General features: G+C 46.8%; 1 protein-coding gene across 1 annotated transcript; it reads left to right on the forward strand.

Moving 5' to 3' along the window:
• The first annotated feature begins 6,462 nt into the window (after positions 1 to 6,462).
• Positions 6,463 to 13,753, forward strand: CBR3 (carbonyl reductase 3). Its single transcript, XM_038581445.1, has 3 exons — positions 6,463 to 6,989; positions 8,675 to 8,782; positions 13,251 to 13,753. The coding sequence occupies exons 1-3, from the start codon at positions 6,701 to 6,703 to the stop codon at positions 13,685 to 13,687; spliced, it is 834 nt and encodes a 277-aa protein (XP_038437373.1). The 5' UTR covers positions 6,463 to 6,700; the 3' UTR covers positions 13,688 to 13,753.
• Positions 13,754 to 18,225: the final 4,472 nt, after the last annotated feature.

The raw sequence follows: 18,225 nt of genomic DNA on the forward strand, positions 1-18,225 counted from the left end.
AATGGTTAAGGGGTGAGATTTTATGTTACGTGTTCCTTACAAAAATAAAAATATATGTGATTTAAAAAGAAGAAGAAGAAGAAGAAGAAGAAGAAGAAGAAGAAGAAGAAGAAGAAGAAGAAGAACCATCCCACACCTGCTTGTCATGCCTCCTGTACATGTGGTCAAGCCCTGCCGGGACCTTGGATGACCCCACAGTCCACACTCAGGGGCACAGCACAGAGGACAGGAAGGTGGGGGTGCACTGAGGTGCACCAGGATCTGCCTCTCCATCCCCACATGCCCCACCCCCACCCCCACTGCCCTCCCGACCCTCAACATCCCAGTTCTGCCCCTGAACCACTTCACTGTCCAGTCCTGGGAAGGTCAGGGGCTGAAGCAATGGGGACGGAGAGCAGGAGGAAGAGGAGAAGGAGGAGGAGACAATTTACCAAACTGTATTGACTTCTTCATTTGACTCAGGAATCTGACCTTAATCTTGCTTCCAGAAAGACAATGGGCCCCATTCCTGCCCGGGCCTGTCTTGAGCATCCCAAAGATTCTGAGAAGCTGAGCGCGTCAACAGGGCTTCCTTTAAGGTGAGGCTGGAGGCAGGTTCTCCTCTCCCACCTCCGCCTACATTGCCATCTGCCTATAGCAAAGCGGTGTCAGCAGTTGTGACACCTCCCGATGCCACTCCTGCTATCCAGGAGGACCTCAGTCCGAGGCTGTAAGCACATGGATGAGTGCTGGTTTTAGCTGACTGTGTGCCTCCCCTTGCTGGAGGACAGAAGAGCAAACATGTCCAAAGTGTTTCCATTTGCGAGTCCCACACTACGCACCCTTACAATACTCTCATCTCACCCATATACCAGTCGTAAGAACTAAGCACTGCAAATTGTTCCCATTTTACAAGGGGCCAAACTGAGGCTTGCCCAAGACCACACAGCCAGTAAGCAGCAAAGCAAAGAGCAGGTCCATGAAGATAGGGAGCTCCCCCACCCCCACCCGCCCTGCATCTGTTCATTCCTAAATATGCTTGGAACCTAACTGATGCTCAAATACTCACCAGAGGAATGCAGGGGAATGAATGCCCTGGACACCCAGGCCCTGGATGAAATGTGCCTTTTGAAGAAGAACCATTGGACACACCATGTTGCTGGGGACCAACTTTGGTTCTTACCCTAATGACTTAGGAAACACGAAGGGATAGTAGCCTCACTGAGTACAAAGGGAATTTAAGAAGAATCACAGCTGTAAAAACACCACCGCCACCAGAACCCATAAGTCTTCTGAATAGGTACCCGCAGCCATTCAAATGGTGGCAGTTTGGATCAGGCCCAGGAGTTTGTCCTTCGCTTCTGCTTTTTGTTGACAGACCCATCAACCAAGTCGAGTTTTCCACAAAACAGATGAGGTCAAGCTGCTTTGTTCTCTTTAACTCATTCTTCCTCAATCCTCAGGAGAGGTATCAAAGCATTTTTTCCTCCCAAACCAGTCCTTTGCATTAAAAATGTGTTCATGAGGAGCAGCTGGGTGGCTCAGCGGTTGCGTGTCCGCCTTCGGCTCAGGGCATGATCCCGGGGTGGGGGATCAAGTCCCATGTCGGGCTCCCTGCAAGGAGTCTGCTTCTCCCTCTATCTAGTCTCTACCTCTCTCTGTGTGTCTCTCATGAATAAATAAATAAAATCTTAAAAAAAAAAAAAACTTGTTCATGATGTCAATCCTTTGTGTGATGCTGTGCCAGGTACAAGTGGAGGATGTTTTTCCTGACATCCTGGAGGTGAGGCAGGGAATCCTCTAAGAAAACTATCAGTTTTCCAGTGGCTGCCATAGCAAATTCCCACAAACTTGGTGGCTTACAACACAGATTTATCATCTTACAGTTCTGGAGGTTGTAAGTCCTAAAGCCAAAATGTCAACAGAGCTGTGTTTTTTTCTGGAGGCTCTGGGGAAGGCGCAGGGGAGAATTTGCTTGGTTTTTCCATCTTTTGCAAGCTGCCTGTATTCCTGGGTTCCTGGCTCCTTCCTTGGTCTTCGGAGGTAGCAGTACAACATCTTCAAATTTCTCTCTCTCTCGCCTTTCTTTTGTTTTTCATCTCCTTCTCTGCCTCTGACCTTCCTGTTTCCCTTTAATAAGGACCCTGGTGGGGATGGGGGGATGGCACCACATTGGTCACAGGGTTGTGAGTTCAAGCCCCACATTGAGTGTAGAGATTACTAAATAATAATAAAATGTAACTAAAGATCCTTGGGATTACACTGGGACCACCAAAATAATCCAGGGTAATCACCCCATCACAAGATCCACGACTGAATTACACCTGAGAAGTCCCCTTTGCCGTGTAAAGTAACATTCCCAGGTCCTGGGGATTAGGACACAGACCCCTGGGAGCACTGCTTATTCTGTCTACCGCAATAACCTGTGCCAAACCTCTTCTCAGCTTTTCTCTTTTGAGAACACCAACTCTTTTCAAGATCATGTCACTTTTTTTTTTTTTTAAGATCATGTCACTTTTAACCAATCAACCCACCTTGCTACTATAAAACCCAATGGCTGCCAAACTTTGTTGCGCACTGGCATCACCACGAGAGTCCCAGGGCTTAGGTCATACCCCAGTTAAATCACAATGTCCGGGGATGGAGCCAGGCATCTGTATTTAGGTGTGTGTGTGTGTGTGTGTGTGTGTGTGTGTGTGTGTGTGTTTAAAGATCCCCAGGAGGGATCCCTGGGTGGCGCAGCGGTTTGGCGCCTGACTTTGGCCCGGGGCACGATCCTGGAGACCCGGGATCGAATCCCACGTCGGGCTCCCAGTGCATGGAGCCTGCTTCTCCCTCTGCCTGTGTCTCTGCCTCTCTCTCTCTCTCTCTCTGTGACTATCATAAATAAATAAAAGTTAAAAAAAAAAAAATTTAAAAAAAAAAAAATAAATAAATAAAGATCCCCAGGAGATTCTAACATGAAAAACTCAAGTTTCCATTGCTATGACTAACACACTTCCTCCAAGCCAATCTCACCACACCCCTTCATTCATGGGTGTGACATGCTACACAATTTGCAGGGCCCAGTGCAAAATGAAGATGAGGGATTCTTATTTTATAATCAAGAATTTCAGGACATCAAGAGCAGCAGGGCACACACCTTGAGGCCAGCACCAGGCTCGTTATCTTCTCCTTCCTCTCCATACCTGTCCTCATCTCTGATGAAGTCACGAAACATGTGCAGGATCCATTCAGTATGTTGGCTTCCCAGTCCCTTGACCTCTGTCACACCAACAACTTTCCTGCCCCCTTCATGTGACTCATCCACACAGCCTCTGAGGCCTCTATCTCAAAGCATCCCACACTGACCCCTGGGACCTGGCTTCCTCCAGCGGTGTCCCGCCTTCGGAGACCTCTCCTTCTATCGACCCTATTGTTTTTCCCTTGTTGTAAATCTCCAACTTCCTCATGTCTTTTCTTCCATTCTTTGAGGCCATAGCCCGATACTATAAATCCTTTCCTTGCAAACACCCTTCATGCTGTTGTGTAAGCCTGGCAAAACACCAACCCTCCAACTTCACCACTGCTCTCAGCCTGCACTAGCAGGTAGACATGACAGGGGGGTAGGGGGTATGGGGAAAACGTCTGTCTTGACGTTTATGACCACATATCACAAATGGGGCCCCGGCTTCATTAGTTAATGCTGCCCAGTTTCCTAGTACATTCATTCACCTCACACTCCACAAGATGGCTATTATTTCCTCAAATCTCCCAGACTGAAACCCCTTGCTAATGACGTGAAATGGCTCATCCTTCAAAGAGGAAATAATGCCTTCATGAAGAGCCATCGAGCTAGACTCACACACTCTGCTTTCCTCCTGTTACCAGATGCCTGCTTCCAAAGACAAGCCCCCATCCAAGCCCTAGATCCCAACTGCACCTGCCTCCCACACATTTTGTTCTTGAATTATTCCCTTTCTCTCCATCAATTTTTACCTCCCTATGAGATTATTACCATTGCACAAAACATGCTTTAATATCTCTCAGCTTTTAAAACTCTTTAAAAAGAATTCAGGTCTTACACAGTATGTTCTCTGATTATAATAGAATTAAGTTAGGAATCAATAATAGCAAGATATCTGAAAAATCTCCAAATAGTTGGAAACTTTAAAAAATATACTTCTTGGGCACCTGGCTGGCTCAGCCAGTAGAGCATACAACTTTTGATTTTGGGGATTGTGAGCCAGAGCCCCACGTTGGGTGTGAAGATTACTTAAAAAATAAGATCTCTCAGAAAATGTTTTTAGGGACAACTGGGTGGCTCAAGGGTTGAGCGTCTCCCTTCTGCTCAGGGCATGATCCCAGAGTCTGAGGATTGAGTCCCACATTGGGGTTCCTGCAGGGAGCCTGCTCCTCCCTCTGCATATGTGTCTGCCTCTATCTCTGTGTCTCTCATGAATAAATAAATAAAATCTTTTTTTAATGTGTTTAAAAATACTTCTAAATATCATCAAAGAAGATATCGATAGGTAAATTAGAAAGTATTTTAAACTAATTAAAATTGAAAAATCAACATATCAGTGTTTACATGATGCCACTAACAGCAGTAATTAAAGGGAAATTAACAGGGGCCCTGGGTGGCTCAGTCAGTTAAGGACTGGTTTTTCATTTCAGCTCAGGTCATCTCAGGGTCATGAGATCAAGCTCAGCATGGAGGGCTCTGTGCTCAGCATGGAGTCTGCTCGAGATTCTCTCTCTCCCTCTGCCTTTCAAAAAAAAGATAAATAAAAATAAATAGAGTGAAATTAATAGCCCTTAGCACCTATATTGAAAAGAAGATCTTGGGCAGCCTGGGTGGCTCATCAGTTTAGTGCCACCTTCAGCCCAGGGACTGATCCTGGAGACCTGGGATCGAGTCCCACATCAGGCTCCCTGCATGGAGCCTACTTCTCCCTCTGCCTGTCTGTCTGTCTCTCTCTCTACTCTCTGTGTCTCTCATGAATAAATAAATAAAATCTTAAATTAAAAAAAAAAGATCTTGAATGACCTCATCCTCCATGGTAAGAAACTAGAAAAAGAGAAAAGAAAACCCCAAGTGAGCAAAAGAAAAGAAATAAAGGTTAGAACAAAAATATAAGCAGGAAAAAAAATAGAGAAAAATACCAGTAAAACCAAAAGATGCTTCCTTGAGGTTAAAAGAATTGATAAACCTTTCACCAGACAGAGCAGGAGAAAAAATATGAAAGACACAAAAGAACACAATCGGGAGTAAGGGAGGCAGCATCACTACCCAGAGCATATTGTGACAACTTCACCTCACAAGAATCAACAACTTGGATGAAATAAACAATTTTTTTGAAAAACACAATTTGAGCTCACTCAAAAAGAAATGGAAAACCTGAATAGCCCTACATCTTTAAAATAGAGTTCCAAATAATTTCTAGAGGGGAAAAAGACTACTGGTTGAGCCACAGGAGGGGAACCACACAGCAAGAGCCCAACTTCCTGACTTCCCTTATTGATTTGATGGAAAAAGGGATCCCTGGGTGGCGCATCGGTTTGGTGCCTGCCTTTGGCCCAGGGGGCGATCCTGGAGACCCGGGATCGAATCCCACGTCGGGCTCCCTGCATGGAGCCTGCTTCTCTCTCTGCCTCTCTTTCTCTCTTTGTGACTATCATAAATAAATAAAAAACTTAAAAAAAAAAGATTTGATGGAAAAGGATGGTCAAGGTGACAGACAAAAAAAGAAAAGAAAGAAAGAAAGGAAGAAAGAAAGAAAGAAAAGCAGCTTAGCCAGCTCTGCTTGAGGAAAGGTGAGTCACAATGAGGTCGCAACTCTCCATAAATCTAAGTGTCACTAATCAAACACCTTCAGATTACACTCTAGAAGGTGGGCCGGGGAGCTCTAACTGCCTCTGCAGACACCTGGGGATTCATTTTCATTTGGACTTTGTGGGGCACACATGTTTCTTTGGGAGAAAAAATAGATATGGATGATGTCCATCTTCCTTGGACAAACCTAAAATGCAGACACTGAGCACCCACAGGACTCATGCAAGGATTAAATGAAAACATTCCAGTAAGAGGCTTGACACGCAGAGAGGGCTCCATCCACACTCGTCCCACTTGGGGCGCACTGGGAATCACAGCAGAGATGAGCCCGGACCACACCTGTACCTGTACATCTCCTCCTAGGCCCTTTTTTTTTCTCATGTCTTTCTTGAGTTTAAGCAAAAAAAGGAGGGGGAGGAGATCTGTGTCTTCAGAAGCAGTTACGGAGTCTAATTTCATCGCATTTGAGGAAAAGGCGAGCATTTCCATTTTGCAGTGAATGATGGGCACGTGCCCAAGAAAATTACTCAGCACTTGTTTTCCTCCTTGTGGGGTTTTCCTGCAATAGTTTCTTCAATCCAGCTGCAGGGAATCTCTAGAGCCGGGCCGACCCTGCACCATCCGCTCGGGCTCCGAGAGACCGGCCCTGACTCGGGGGCGGGATCTGCGCGGGCGAAGGGGCGGACCCGGGAGACGGCCCGTTACGAAACCTTCGGGAACAGACGGCCACTCCTCGCAGGGGAGGGCCCGAGGCCCGGGGCCTGGTTCTCCAGAAGCCGCAGCCCGGGCTCGCAGCGCTCAGGTCTCTGGGGCTTCCCTTCCTGTGTCCACGGCGCTGCAGCGCGCTCCCCGGGGGCCCGCAGCCCGGTCCGCTCTCCACGCGCCCCGGGGCCTCCCCTCCCGGCCATGTCGTCCTGCAGCCGCGTGGCGCTGGTGACCGGGGCCAACAGGGGCATCGGCTTCGCCATCGCGCGCGAGCTGTGCCGGCAGTTCTCGGGGGACGTGGTGCTCACGGCGCGGGACGAGGCGCGGGGACGGGCGGCCGTGCAGCAGCTGCAGGCCGAGGGCCTGAGCCCGCGCTTCCACCTGCTGGACATCGACGACCTGCAGAGCATCCGCGCCCTGCGCGACTTCCTGCGCAAGGAGTACGGGGGCCTCAACGTGCTGGTCAACAACGCGGGCATCGCCTTCAAGCGTAGGTCGGGATGGGGGGGGGGGTCCCTGGGTGCGCCGAGGGTGCAGGGCAGAGAGCCGCAGGCACCCCCCGCCGTGCGCCCCCGTGCGCCCGGGTGATCGCGCAGCGCAGCGCCAGCTCCGCGGGACGCGCTCAGCCCGGGCCTCCCGCTGCGGATCCTCGCTTTTCGCGGAGTCGCCAGAGCCGCTCGCTGGGCGCAAGGCGGGTGGGGCGCATCCCGGGGCGCTCCCGGAGCCGTCCGCGGCCGCTGGGTGCCAGAAACCCGGCCTCCGGGGAGGGGGGCCACGCCCTGCTAAGCTCACCAGCTTTCTGTCATGCAAAAAAAAAAAAAAAAAAAAAAGCATTTTCTCTGCAAAGGGTCTCCGAGCTCACTCGGGCAGGGCTTTCGCTTTGCGTGAAAGGGTGCATTCGTAGTTGCCCGGAGGCATCTGCTCGGGACAGGAAATGGATCGCTGAGACGAGATCAGTGCGCACTTTACACATTAGTGGACTTGAGATTTTGTTTAATGGAGAGCTTTGATAGGCTCAGGCGGAAAGGAAGCGAGCCTTGTTCCCTCCCCACCCCCCCCCACCCACCCCCCACTCACCCCACCCCCAGGGAATTTGGGTTTGTCATCAAACATACATGCTAAGTGTGATTTTTTTAAATAGCATCTTCGGAGGGGGACAAAAAAAAATCAAGATTATTTTCTCTGTGGTTCTATTAAGAAAGTTAATTTAGGGGATCCCTGGGGGGCTCAGCGGTTTAACGCCTGCCTGCGGCCCAGGGCGTGATCCTGGAGACTCGGGATCGAGCCCTGATGCAGGGAGGCTGCTTCTCCCTCTGCCTGTGTCTCTACCTCTCATGAATAAATGAAATCTTTAAAACACACACACACACACACACACACACACACACAAGAAAGTTAATTGAGCTGCCTTGTGCCGGGGGAAGAAAGAATAATCAGGCCAGCCCCACTTACCAACCTACTGGGCAAGGGAAACCCAAGAGGCAGAACAGAGTAAAAAGTATGAGGCCTTGATCGACTCCCGCCCCTCCGCCCCGGCCTTAACCCGTCACCGTCGCTGAGCATCCGCACCTCCAACCCAGCCTGCGGGCTTTCTGGGAGCGCAGGCGGTAAGTGGCGGGGACCCGCAGGCTGACGGATTGATGGAGAGATGCTCCGCTTCCTGGACCGCGTGGACAGGAACACAACCTCGGCTGGAAGCCCCCACCCTCTCAAAAAGTGTGGGCGGCGGAACCACTTTTGGTTGCATCACCTTCAACCAAGGCCTCCTTCCACACCTGCTGAATCAGAATTTGCATTTTAACAATCCCTAGCTGCGTCCCATACCCGGTCGAGATTGAGCAGCAGCCTTGAAAGCCCGCAATTCTCAAAGTGTGGCCAGACCAGTAGCTGTAGCGTCACCTGGGAACGCGTTGACATGCAAATTCTGGAGCCCCACCCCAGACCTTCTCAATCCCAAAGTCTGGAGGTGGAGCCCAGAAAGCTGTTTTAACAGGCCCTGCAGGTGATTCAGACGCGTGCTGGAAGTTTGAGAAGCACCGACTCAGTGGTTTAAAAAATCGTTTTAAAGTTAGCTTGTTTTTTTTTTTTTTTAACTTTCATTAGAGATAAGATCCACTTTGTCATATACATTTCAGAGGGGAAATGCGTGACTTTGTTTCCTTCTCTTTTTGGAAGCTGATGATCCAACGCCCTTTGACATCCAAGCTGAGATAACGCTGAAGACAAACTTTTTTGCCACAAGAAATGTCTGCAACGAATTGCTGCCAATAATAAAACCTCATGGTAAGTCCAGCCCCGTGGATGGCCAGGTTGCATCCCTCAGCACGAAGTGGGCCATGGGGCTGTCCCTCAGGAGTCACCCAGGGATGCTATTTCCCTGTAGGAGGGAAAATAGAAAACTGCACTATTTTCTCATAATAGCTTACTCTTCACCTGCCCACTTTAGCTTTAAAAGGTATGTATGGCACATGGCAGTGGTCTCCGGTCCCATGTCATGAACTCAACCCTAGAATGATAAGGTGTCACAGGTCCCCCAAGGCCTCTTGCCTTTGAACAACCTCAGTGGGCCCTTCTCACCTCCCCAGGGTGGTGGGGCCATGTCCAGCTCATTTGGGGGCCTGGGAGAAGGATCTCTTTTAGTCTTTTTTTTTTTTTTTTTGGCTTTCCTCGTGCTCCTTCCTTCATTTTGTCAAGCTGATGCAGAACCTCCCAAAGAAATTTTTCTTTATTAGCGAGTATCTTACCCACATTCCCAAGTATTCCATAAATATCTTTTTTAATAAAGATTTTTATTTACTTGAGAGAGAGAGAGAATGAGTACAGGAGCAGGGGCAGAAGGAGAAGCAGACTTCCCTGCTGAGCAGGGAGCCGGACGTGGGACTCGCATTGGGTCATGACCTGAACTGAAGGCAGAGGCTTTGCCGACGGAACCACCCAGGTGCCTCCAATAAACAACACTGATTGTTTTATTTTTCAACAAATATTGGGTGGCTCAGTAGTGGAACATCTGCCTACGGCTCAGGGCGTGATCCTGGGGTCCTGGGATCAAGTCTCGAATCAGGCTCCGCACACCTGCTTCTCCCTCTGCCTATGTCTCTGCCTCTCTCTGTGTGTCTCTCATGAATAAATACATAAAATCTTTTTTAAAAATAATTTTTAAAATGAAGGAAGCCTTAGGTCTGGTTGCATGGAGTTGGTGTGTACCCAGGGCCAAGGGGATGGAATTTTGTCTTGTTTTAAGTGGGCTCTATGTCCAGCATGGAGCCCAACTTAGGGTCTGAATTCATCCCCCTGAGGTCAAGACCCGAGCTGAGATCAAGAGTTAGACACTTAACCAACTAAGCCACCCAGGCATGCCTCTAGGATGGAGTTTTTTTAATGCAAATCTAAGTGCATATTTTTGTGCCCTTTTTTTTTTTTTTACAGAAAGGGATCCTTAAGTATAATGTTTGCCACCTTGCTTTCTTCACTTACTATATCTGGGACTCTTTCTAGATCAGGAGAGAAAGCTTTCTTTTTACAGCTGCATAGTATTCCATGGCAAGGGTGCCTTTTACTGAGTATCCAGAAGTCTTTATGGTTTTTAGAATCCTAGAATTTGAAAGCTACAAGGTATTGAAGAAACCTTACATTCCTTTGTCTTCATCTTACAGAGAAGGAAATTGAGACCCAAAGCTGTGAACACAGACAGGTAGCGATAGAGCTAGGAGCAGTATTCAGGTTTCCTGACTTCTCCCATCAATCAAATCAGGATAATTCGCTCCAGTGAAGGGACGGAGCATAACGCTAAATGTTGCAAACCAAGCCATTCTGAAAGATAAAAGATGGCTTTGGGGAGGGTGGGGCTCAGGCCACAACCCAGAGCAGGTGAATCACTGGCCTTAACCAGTTCTCTTTAACAGTAATTCCCAAAGTGGGAATCTGCTTTACAACACGCTGAGAATATTTGTGCTTTTTCCATAAAATTCATATTTACCTGGAGGACAAGAGGCTGAGGGTTATTTGCCTCTTGATTTGTAGGGAATCACCGTCTCTACAAACAAAGCCGACTTCAAAGCCATATTTTATTTAGCATTATAATATCTCTTTAAAGAAAGTTACCCTCTTATTCATTTAAGATTCCCAGTTCACAGATTAATCAAATGTTTGCCCACTAGGTGGAGCTACTTGCACACCCTTTCTAAGAATAGGAATAGGGGTTGTTTCTGGACCAGAGAGCCCCCCTGGACCTCACCAAAGCGGGTGTATATGTGGATAGTGTGCGTCCAGTCCTTCTCAGGGTTGATTGGACCCATCTGGCTGTTGAGACTGTCACCCCTTAGCCTCTGTCCCAGAGGCTTCCTCTTACTCCTAGGAAGTTTTTTTTTTTTTTCCACCAAAGGCATAGCGGAGCTCCTGTAATTCGTTTTTCTTTTCTTTCCTCCTTTCCGTTTTGAATTTAATTCCTTGTAGGGGCCAGGTGATTGAGAATAAAGCCACTTAGAAAGTAATGAAGAATACAACGTCCTCGAAGTAGTAGTATTCCTGGCCACACTATTAAAGTGAGTCTAAGAACAACATGCTAATCCAAATTGGGACAGATACTACAAAATAACAGCCTAGAATCTTCAAAAAGGTCATTGTTAACTTCTCTAGATTAAAATAGACTCAAGAGAGGGGCGCCTGGGCGGCACACTTAAGCATCTGACTCTTGGTTTTGGCTCAGGACCTGATCTCAGGTTCATGGGATTGAACCCCACATTGGGCTCCCTGCTCAGCATGAGGTCTGCTTGGGATTCTCTCTCTCCCTCTGTCCCCCACCACCACCACCACTTTCTCTATAGATAAATAAATAAATCTAAAAAAAAAAAAAAAAAAAAAAAAAAAAAAAAAAAAACTAAAGCGATATGACCACTAAGTGCAATCCATCATCCCAGATGAGAGCCTGAGTGAAAACAAAACCTTAAAGGAAGATTCTTGAAAGGACTGGAGTCCTTTGAATATGGACTGTACTTTGGATAACAGCGTTGTACCATGATAAAGGTCTTAAGTGTGATCACTCTTGCGTATACTAAAGTGTTTAGGGCAAAGTTTTAGATTGGTCTGCAATTAAGGAGAAAGCAGATGTGGCAAAATGCTAATAATTGGGGAACTTAAGTGAAGGGTACATGGGTATTGATCGAACTACTCTTGCAACTTCCCTATAGGTTTCAAATTGCTCATAGTTTAAAGTTGGGAAAGCGATATGTATTACAAGAGAGGGAGAAAATTACTGAAGAGTCTTGGGTACCTAGAGATAAGCGAGTGCTTGTGTACAAGACAGAGTGAGGGCATCTCCGTGTGGGGTTGGCCTACAAGAATATCCAGTAGAATGTGCAACACCCTCTCCACCCCCCAGTCCCCTCTCCAGCCCCGTCTCTGTGGTGAATGAATGCCACTTAGAAAATGCAATAAAATCCGATTATCCTGGTGCACATGGGTGACTAAGTGTTCAACTCTTGATCTCAGCTCAGGTCTTGATCTCAGGGTCGTGAGTTCATGTCTCACATTGGGCTTCATGCTCTATAGGTAGGCATGGAACCTACTCAAAAAAAAAAAATCATCTAATTATCCTATTGAATGCACAGGTAGTGGAGTCAGGATAAGTAAGAAAAGAACCCTTGAAACAGGGTGTTTTCTGATGTTGGATGAACTGTATAAATTCACCCGTTCACTGGTTCAGAGATTTCCAACAATACTTCAAATTGTCTTATAGTTTTTGGCCTGCATATTTTTTATGCACATGACTGTCTCTTTAGTAGCTGTGAATTATTGGTAATATGAATGTTAACTCCTTCATTACACTATATTTAATTTTTAGCTACAGGCTAAAAAAAAGGTGATGAAAATCAAAATTGGACTTGAAGGACGCCTGGGTGGCTCAGCAGTTGAGTGTCTGCCTTCGGCTCAGGGCGTGATCCCGGGGTCCTGTGATAAGTCCCTCATTGGGCTCCCAGCAGGGAGCCTGCTTCTCCCTCTGCTTATGTCTCTGCCTCTCTCTCTCTCTCTCTAATAAATAATTCTCCAACCCAGGTTTTTTTTTTTTTAATATTTTTAACTCACGCCATGTGTAAAGTAGCCACCATTAAAGATAGACAAGGCATTGCTTGACTCTGATTTTTGGTACTTGGAGATAAAGAGGTGGCTGCCCATGGGCCTTAGGATTGGGCAAACCCTGAAAAAGCTTTAATCTTCAGGGTGAAGCTGCTGTCTCTAGGAAAGCAAGTTCACAGGTAGCTGGAGTGTTTCTGTGTGCAGGGGAATATTTCATAAAACCGCTTGGTGATTCCACTACAGACCTACCTCCTGTTCACCTAATGAGTAATCACTGCTCTTTAGCCCCTGTCATTGATGGGAATGTGTCTTTCCCTTTGTGGGAAGAGAGCACAAAATAATGTTAACGCCCACTGGGTGCATCCTGAATTCTTTTTTTTTTTTTAAATCAGCAGTTAAACCTGCAGTATGAATCAATTGCATGTTGAGTAGAGTCAACCAACATTTTTTTAAGAGTTTTTTTTTTTTTTTAATTCATAGGAGACACACAGAGAGAGGCAAAGACATAGGCAGAGGGAGAAGCAGGCTCCTGGAGAGGAGCCCCATGCAGGACTTGATCCCAGAACCCCGGGATCATACCCTGAGTGGAAGGCAGACGCTCAACCACTGAGCCACCCAGGCGCCCCAACAATTGTTTATTTGTGTGACATGCTTCCATGTGTTTACTATTCTGTTCCAGGCAGGGTGGTGAATATCAGTAGTTTAGAGGGTTCAAAGGCTCTTGAAAATTGCAGCGCAGATCTACAGAAGAAGTTCCAATGTGAGACACTCACAGAGGAGGACCTGGTGGACCTCATGAAGAAGTTTGTGGAGGATACAAGCAATGAAGTGCATGAGAGGGAAGGCTGGCCCAACTCTGCGTATGGGGTGTCTAAGCTGGGGGTCACGGTCTTATCAAGAATCCTGGCCTGGCGTCTGGATGAGAAGAGGAAAGTTGACAGGATTCTGCTGAATGCATGCTGCCCAGGGTGGGTGAAGACGGACATGGGTGGGCCTTACGGCCCCAGGACTGTGGAGGAGGGAGCCGAGACCCCTGTCTACTTGGCTCTCCTGCCTCCAGATGCTACTGAGCCTCATGGCCAGCTAGTCCATGACAAAGTCGTCCTAAACTGGTGAATGTCTGCTTTGGTGCTCAAAGCTTAATAAATGTTTGTGGGCTGAATGAATGAATGAATGAATGAATTCTGGTGTTGTAGTCTGCTTCTGTTTCTGTCCTTGGGGAATGCAGATTAGAATATCCCTGTGAGAAAGTATCTTGTTCTAGAAATCAGGCTGAGCGATTTTGCTATGCCCAAACTCTAGCCTGAAAGGGAGAAGAACCAGGTCTAAGAACCTGGTTCTACAGTGTCAAAGGGCATCAGAATTACCTGGAGGGCACGTTAAGACATTGCCCAGAGTTGGGGTCCCAGGACATGCACTTCCGACGAGTTCCCAGGTGCTGCTGGTGCTGGGAGGGCAGTTTGAGAACCTGGTCTAGCGGGAGCTACGGAGCAGGTTCTGGCCATGTTCCAGCCATCCCTTGCTGATCCCAGGTTGTTAACTCTGTAAGGGTGTGATTTATCCTGTTTCCATAGTTCTGCAATCTTCTTTTGTATCACATTCTGTTTCATTATATCTGAGCACATTTTCATTAGTTTTTATGAAGTAGTATGGCTTGAAAGACTCGGGGAGAATGTCCTTTTTATCACTGGGCTATGATTTCTTCCATATTGGTTTTTTTTTACTTGGGTTTTGGTTTCTGTGTTCCCAGGATGTTTGCAAAGTCACCCTGCCCCTTCTTTCAAATTGTCCACATGTGGGCAACTTTGTCCAGACCATCTCTTCACTCTGACACAGGCAGATGCTTTCTCCCTGACCCATTCCTGCTCCCCTCTGAGCTACAGCCCAAGGTGATCCTTCAGATGCCTCCCTCAGCCCATTTTGTAGTCTCTCTGGCAATAGGCAACTCCACATTCCCTGCTTTCAAATGGGGTTGGTTTTGTAAACAGCCTCCCGGGTTCTGGTTCTACCCTGTAGAAAAAGGACTTGGAAACGATCTTAGGAAACAGAAGTACACTTGTGAAGAAGCTTTGCTGGGGAGTCAAGACCTCCGGAGGAATGGCTGGCCAAAGAGCAGAGATACAACAGGTGCACAATGGACGACCTGAAAAGGAAAGATACTGCAAATTTACCAAGTTTATGATGGGCTGTTCATAGCGAGATACGGCAATGTTGTCACTTGATTATGACCACAAAGGTCACATCGTATCACCCGACGACAGCATTGCAGAAATAAGGGATAAGGCTATTTTCCATTCGAGAAGCAGTAGAGTATGGAAATGCTCAAGGTTCATTTATTTGGGGAAATCAGGATGATGCAGGTAATCCTGTTATTTCTAGTCTGTCTCAGCATGCAAAGCACTTCTTGACTCTTCAACTTAATGATGGCCAAGTGCCATTTAGCTCTGACAACCCACACCTCCCTTCTTCATCCACTTTGGGTGGAGGAACATCTGAGTCCCACCCAGGCTGCGTCTCACTTCCTTTAGCCATCTCTACCTTGCCTGATTAAATCCAGTTTGCCCTTCTATTTGTCTCAGACCATAGCTCCTAAGACCATCTTAATGACTTCTTGTCTGACTCTAAAAACATCTTAATGGTTTTCGCTATGTTTCCTCTGTATCTTTCATACTCGTCTTCCTCCGCAGCCATCCTCCAGAACCCTGCCAATGATGGGCAGTAGCAGTGGGACCCTGGAGCACTTTCAGATTCTGTCTAATGGAGTCACAGACAGGAAGCACACAAGTAAACAGGCCAGTTCCTTTTATTTCTTCTCCCTTCCTTGTCTCTAGCCAAGTATCACCTTGACATTTTTGGATCCATGTGTAACCTGCTTAGAAGACTCTCAGTTGTAAACTGCTGATCAGCGTGTATCATGTTTATAGAAAGGTCATAAGGGACCCTCATTGGACGGTCTGCCCAGTACCCTCCCCCCTGATCCTTCTTCCCATGTTTGCAGCTACAACAGCCACAAGGTGACTTTGCCCTGCCAGCCTCTGTTGACTGTTCCAGCTCTGGGCCCAGCTTTTTTTTTTTTTTTTTTTTTTTTTTTTTTTTTTTTTATGATAGTCACAGAGAGAGAGAGAGAGAGAGAGTCAGAGACATAGGCAGAGGGAGAAGCAGGCTCCATGCACTGGGAGCCCGATGTGGGATTTGATCCTGGGTCTCCAGGATCACGCCCTGGGCCAAAGGCAGGCGCCAAACCGCTGCGCCACCCAGGGATCCCTGGGCCCAGCTTCTAAAGAGGACCACCACCAGCTGGACTGGATCAGAAAAAGCTCAGAGCTATTACTCTGATTGGCTCTGCCCCAGCCTACATGGTCTAAGAAGCAGAAGGAACCAAGTATAGCCAGAAAAAGGCAACTAATTCTCAAGAGACTGTCCCACCACCCCACAGTGGCATCCCTTACCTGGCCTCAGACTATTCCTGAGATCCCAGATTCTAAGAGATGCTCCAAGATACCTCTGTATCCTTAAAAGAAATGTTCCCATTCGTTAAGTTTGAATTATGTTATTGCTTGCAACTGAAAGGCATCTAATATATGTGCATGAAGATGTTTCATGGTGTAGTAGTGAAAAAAGAATTAGGTTTAGAATGAGAAGGAAAAAAAAATCATGAATTAAGAACCATGGCATACTAGGCCATATGTCATGCTTAATATTTTCCCTTCATTGTTATATGTATTTCTTACAGCAGTCCTTTGAGATAGGTATTTAAGATTTTGAGAGTGAGAGAGAGAGAATGAATGAGTTGGGGGAGGGGCAGAGGGAGAGGGAGAAGCGGAATCCTCGCTCAGCAGAGAGCCTGACATGGAGCTCTATCCCAGGACCCTGAGATCATGATCTGAACTGAAGGCAAACACTTAACCAACTGACTCACCCAGGTGCCCCAAGATAGATATATTAATACCATTTTTCAAATAAGGAAAAAAGGGGATCCCTGGGTGGCTCAGCGGTTTGGCGCCTGCCTTTGGCCCAGGGTGTGATCCTGGAGTCCCGGGATCCAGTCCCACATTGGGCTCCCCACAGGGAGCCTGCTTCTCCCTCTGCCTGTGTCTCTGACTCTCTCTCTCTCTCTCTCTTTTTTTTCTCTCTATCATAAATAAATAAATCTTTAAAAAAAATTAAAAAGGCTTGGAGAACTTGTCCAGATCACACAGCTAAGAGCCAGGAGCCAGCAGCATATCCAGGACTGTCTAATAGCAGTTCCTTTGCTTTTCTTGGTGCCTAGTGCTTGGCATGTCCAGCTTCACTATCATGAGTCTAGAGACCAGGGCAATCCCCTTGGTGTAAAAATTAAGGGAGATGATATATTGAATCTAAGTGATTTGTAAGCCATATGGTTGTTAGATCTCCAAGTTAACCTCTGTGTGAACTTTTCCATAAAATAGGTAAATGAAATAGGTTTAAAAGTGGCATATTTTAAGTGGATTATCCCATTCTGTGTGCCTTTTAGGCCCCAAAAGGAGCCAGTGACCCTGCCTGAACCAGCTTCTCTGTGATACACTTTTCTAGCTTGACACGTGGGTGTGAAACCCACATACAGTATCAGCTTTAGGCCTGCCCTTTGGGCTTCTCCCTCACCTACTGAACTTCAGCAAAGATTGTGACAGAGCAAGATCCTGAACAGTGATGTAGTGTGGAGATGAAACTGGTGATAATGATGATTCTGACAAAGGTATACTTGTTTCTGCAAGTCAACCACAAAGTGGGCACAGCATCAAATATAGAACTGCACAGGATATTCTCCAGATGGGGTAGTGGAGGATCTATTCATAGAAAAAACAAGGTTAGAGAATCACCAGGATTTGCATATGGAAACTCAGAATGTGTTTACCTGGCCAATCTCTCTAAAAGGTGGAGAGAGAACCAGAAAATGTAGTCACTTCTGATTTAGAACCCCCCCCCCTTTTTAAAGCCTTTATTTATTTATTCATGAGAGACAGAGAGAGGCAGAGACACAGGCAGAGGGAGTAGCAGGCTCCCTGTGGAGAGCCTGATACAGGACTCGATCCCAGGACTCCAGAATCATGACTTGAGCCAAAGGCAAGATGCTCCACTCCTGAGCCACTCAGGGGTCCCTATAACCCCGTCTTTATTATCAGAAGGGGTAAGGATTAAAATTTTGATTCAAATTAAATCTGAAATGCTCTGATTAGAGATTATATGGGGAACATGCTCTATTTATATGCCTTAAACACAGCTAAGTAGACTTTTAAACGTGACAATTTGACCCACAGAAACAGATTTTGTGTAGGAATAAACTTTCAAATCTTAATGCTGTACATTTACTGTCAATCCTGATTATAAATGTAGTGATTCTTTTAAGCGTTGACAGTACTTGAATCTGTCAAAACTAACTTAATGTTCCACACACCTAGAGTTCTTTAGAGATAGGTGACATACAATTGGAGAAGGAGAATCATCGTATGGTTTTACTCATATGAGGACTATAAGAGATAGTCCTAGGGGTTATAAGGGAAGGGAGGGGAACTGAGTGGGAAAAATAGAGAGGGAGACAAACCATGAGAGACTCCTAACTCTGGGAAACAAAGGGTTGTAGAAGGGGAGGTGGGCAGAGAGTTGGAGTAACTGGGTGACAAGCACTGAGGAGG

Source organism: Canis lupus, chromosome 31 (assembly GCF_011100685.1).
Source record: "Canis lupus familiaris isolate Mischka breed German Shepherd chromosome 31, alternate assembly UU_Cfam_GSD_1.0, whole genome shotgun sequence".
Lineage (NCBI taxonomy): Eukaryota > Metazoa > Chordata > Mammalia > Carnivora > Canidae > Canis > Canis lupus.

Bases quoted from the DNA above. Each gene is read 5' to 3' on its own strand.
- CBR3 (XM_038581445.1), top strand. From the start codon at position 6,701: ATGTCGTCCTGCAGCCGCGTGGCGCTGGTGACCGGGGCCAACAGGGGC. The intron at 6,990-8,674 runs GTAGGTCGGGAT...TCTTTTTGGAAG, and splicing joins CGCGGGCATCGCCTTCAAGC to CTGATGATCCAACGCCCTTT. The intron at 8,783-13,250 runs GTAAGTCCAGCC...ATTCTGTTCCAG, and splicing joins GCCAATAATAAAACCTCATG to GCAGGGTGGTGAATATCAGT.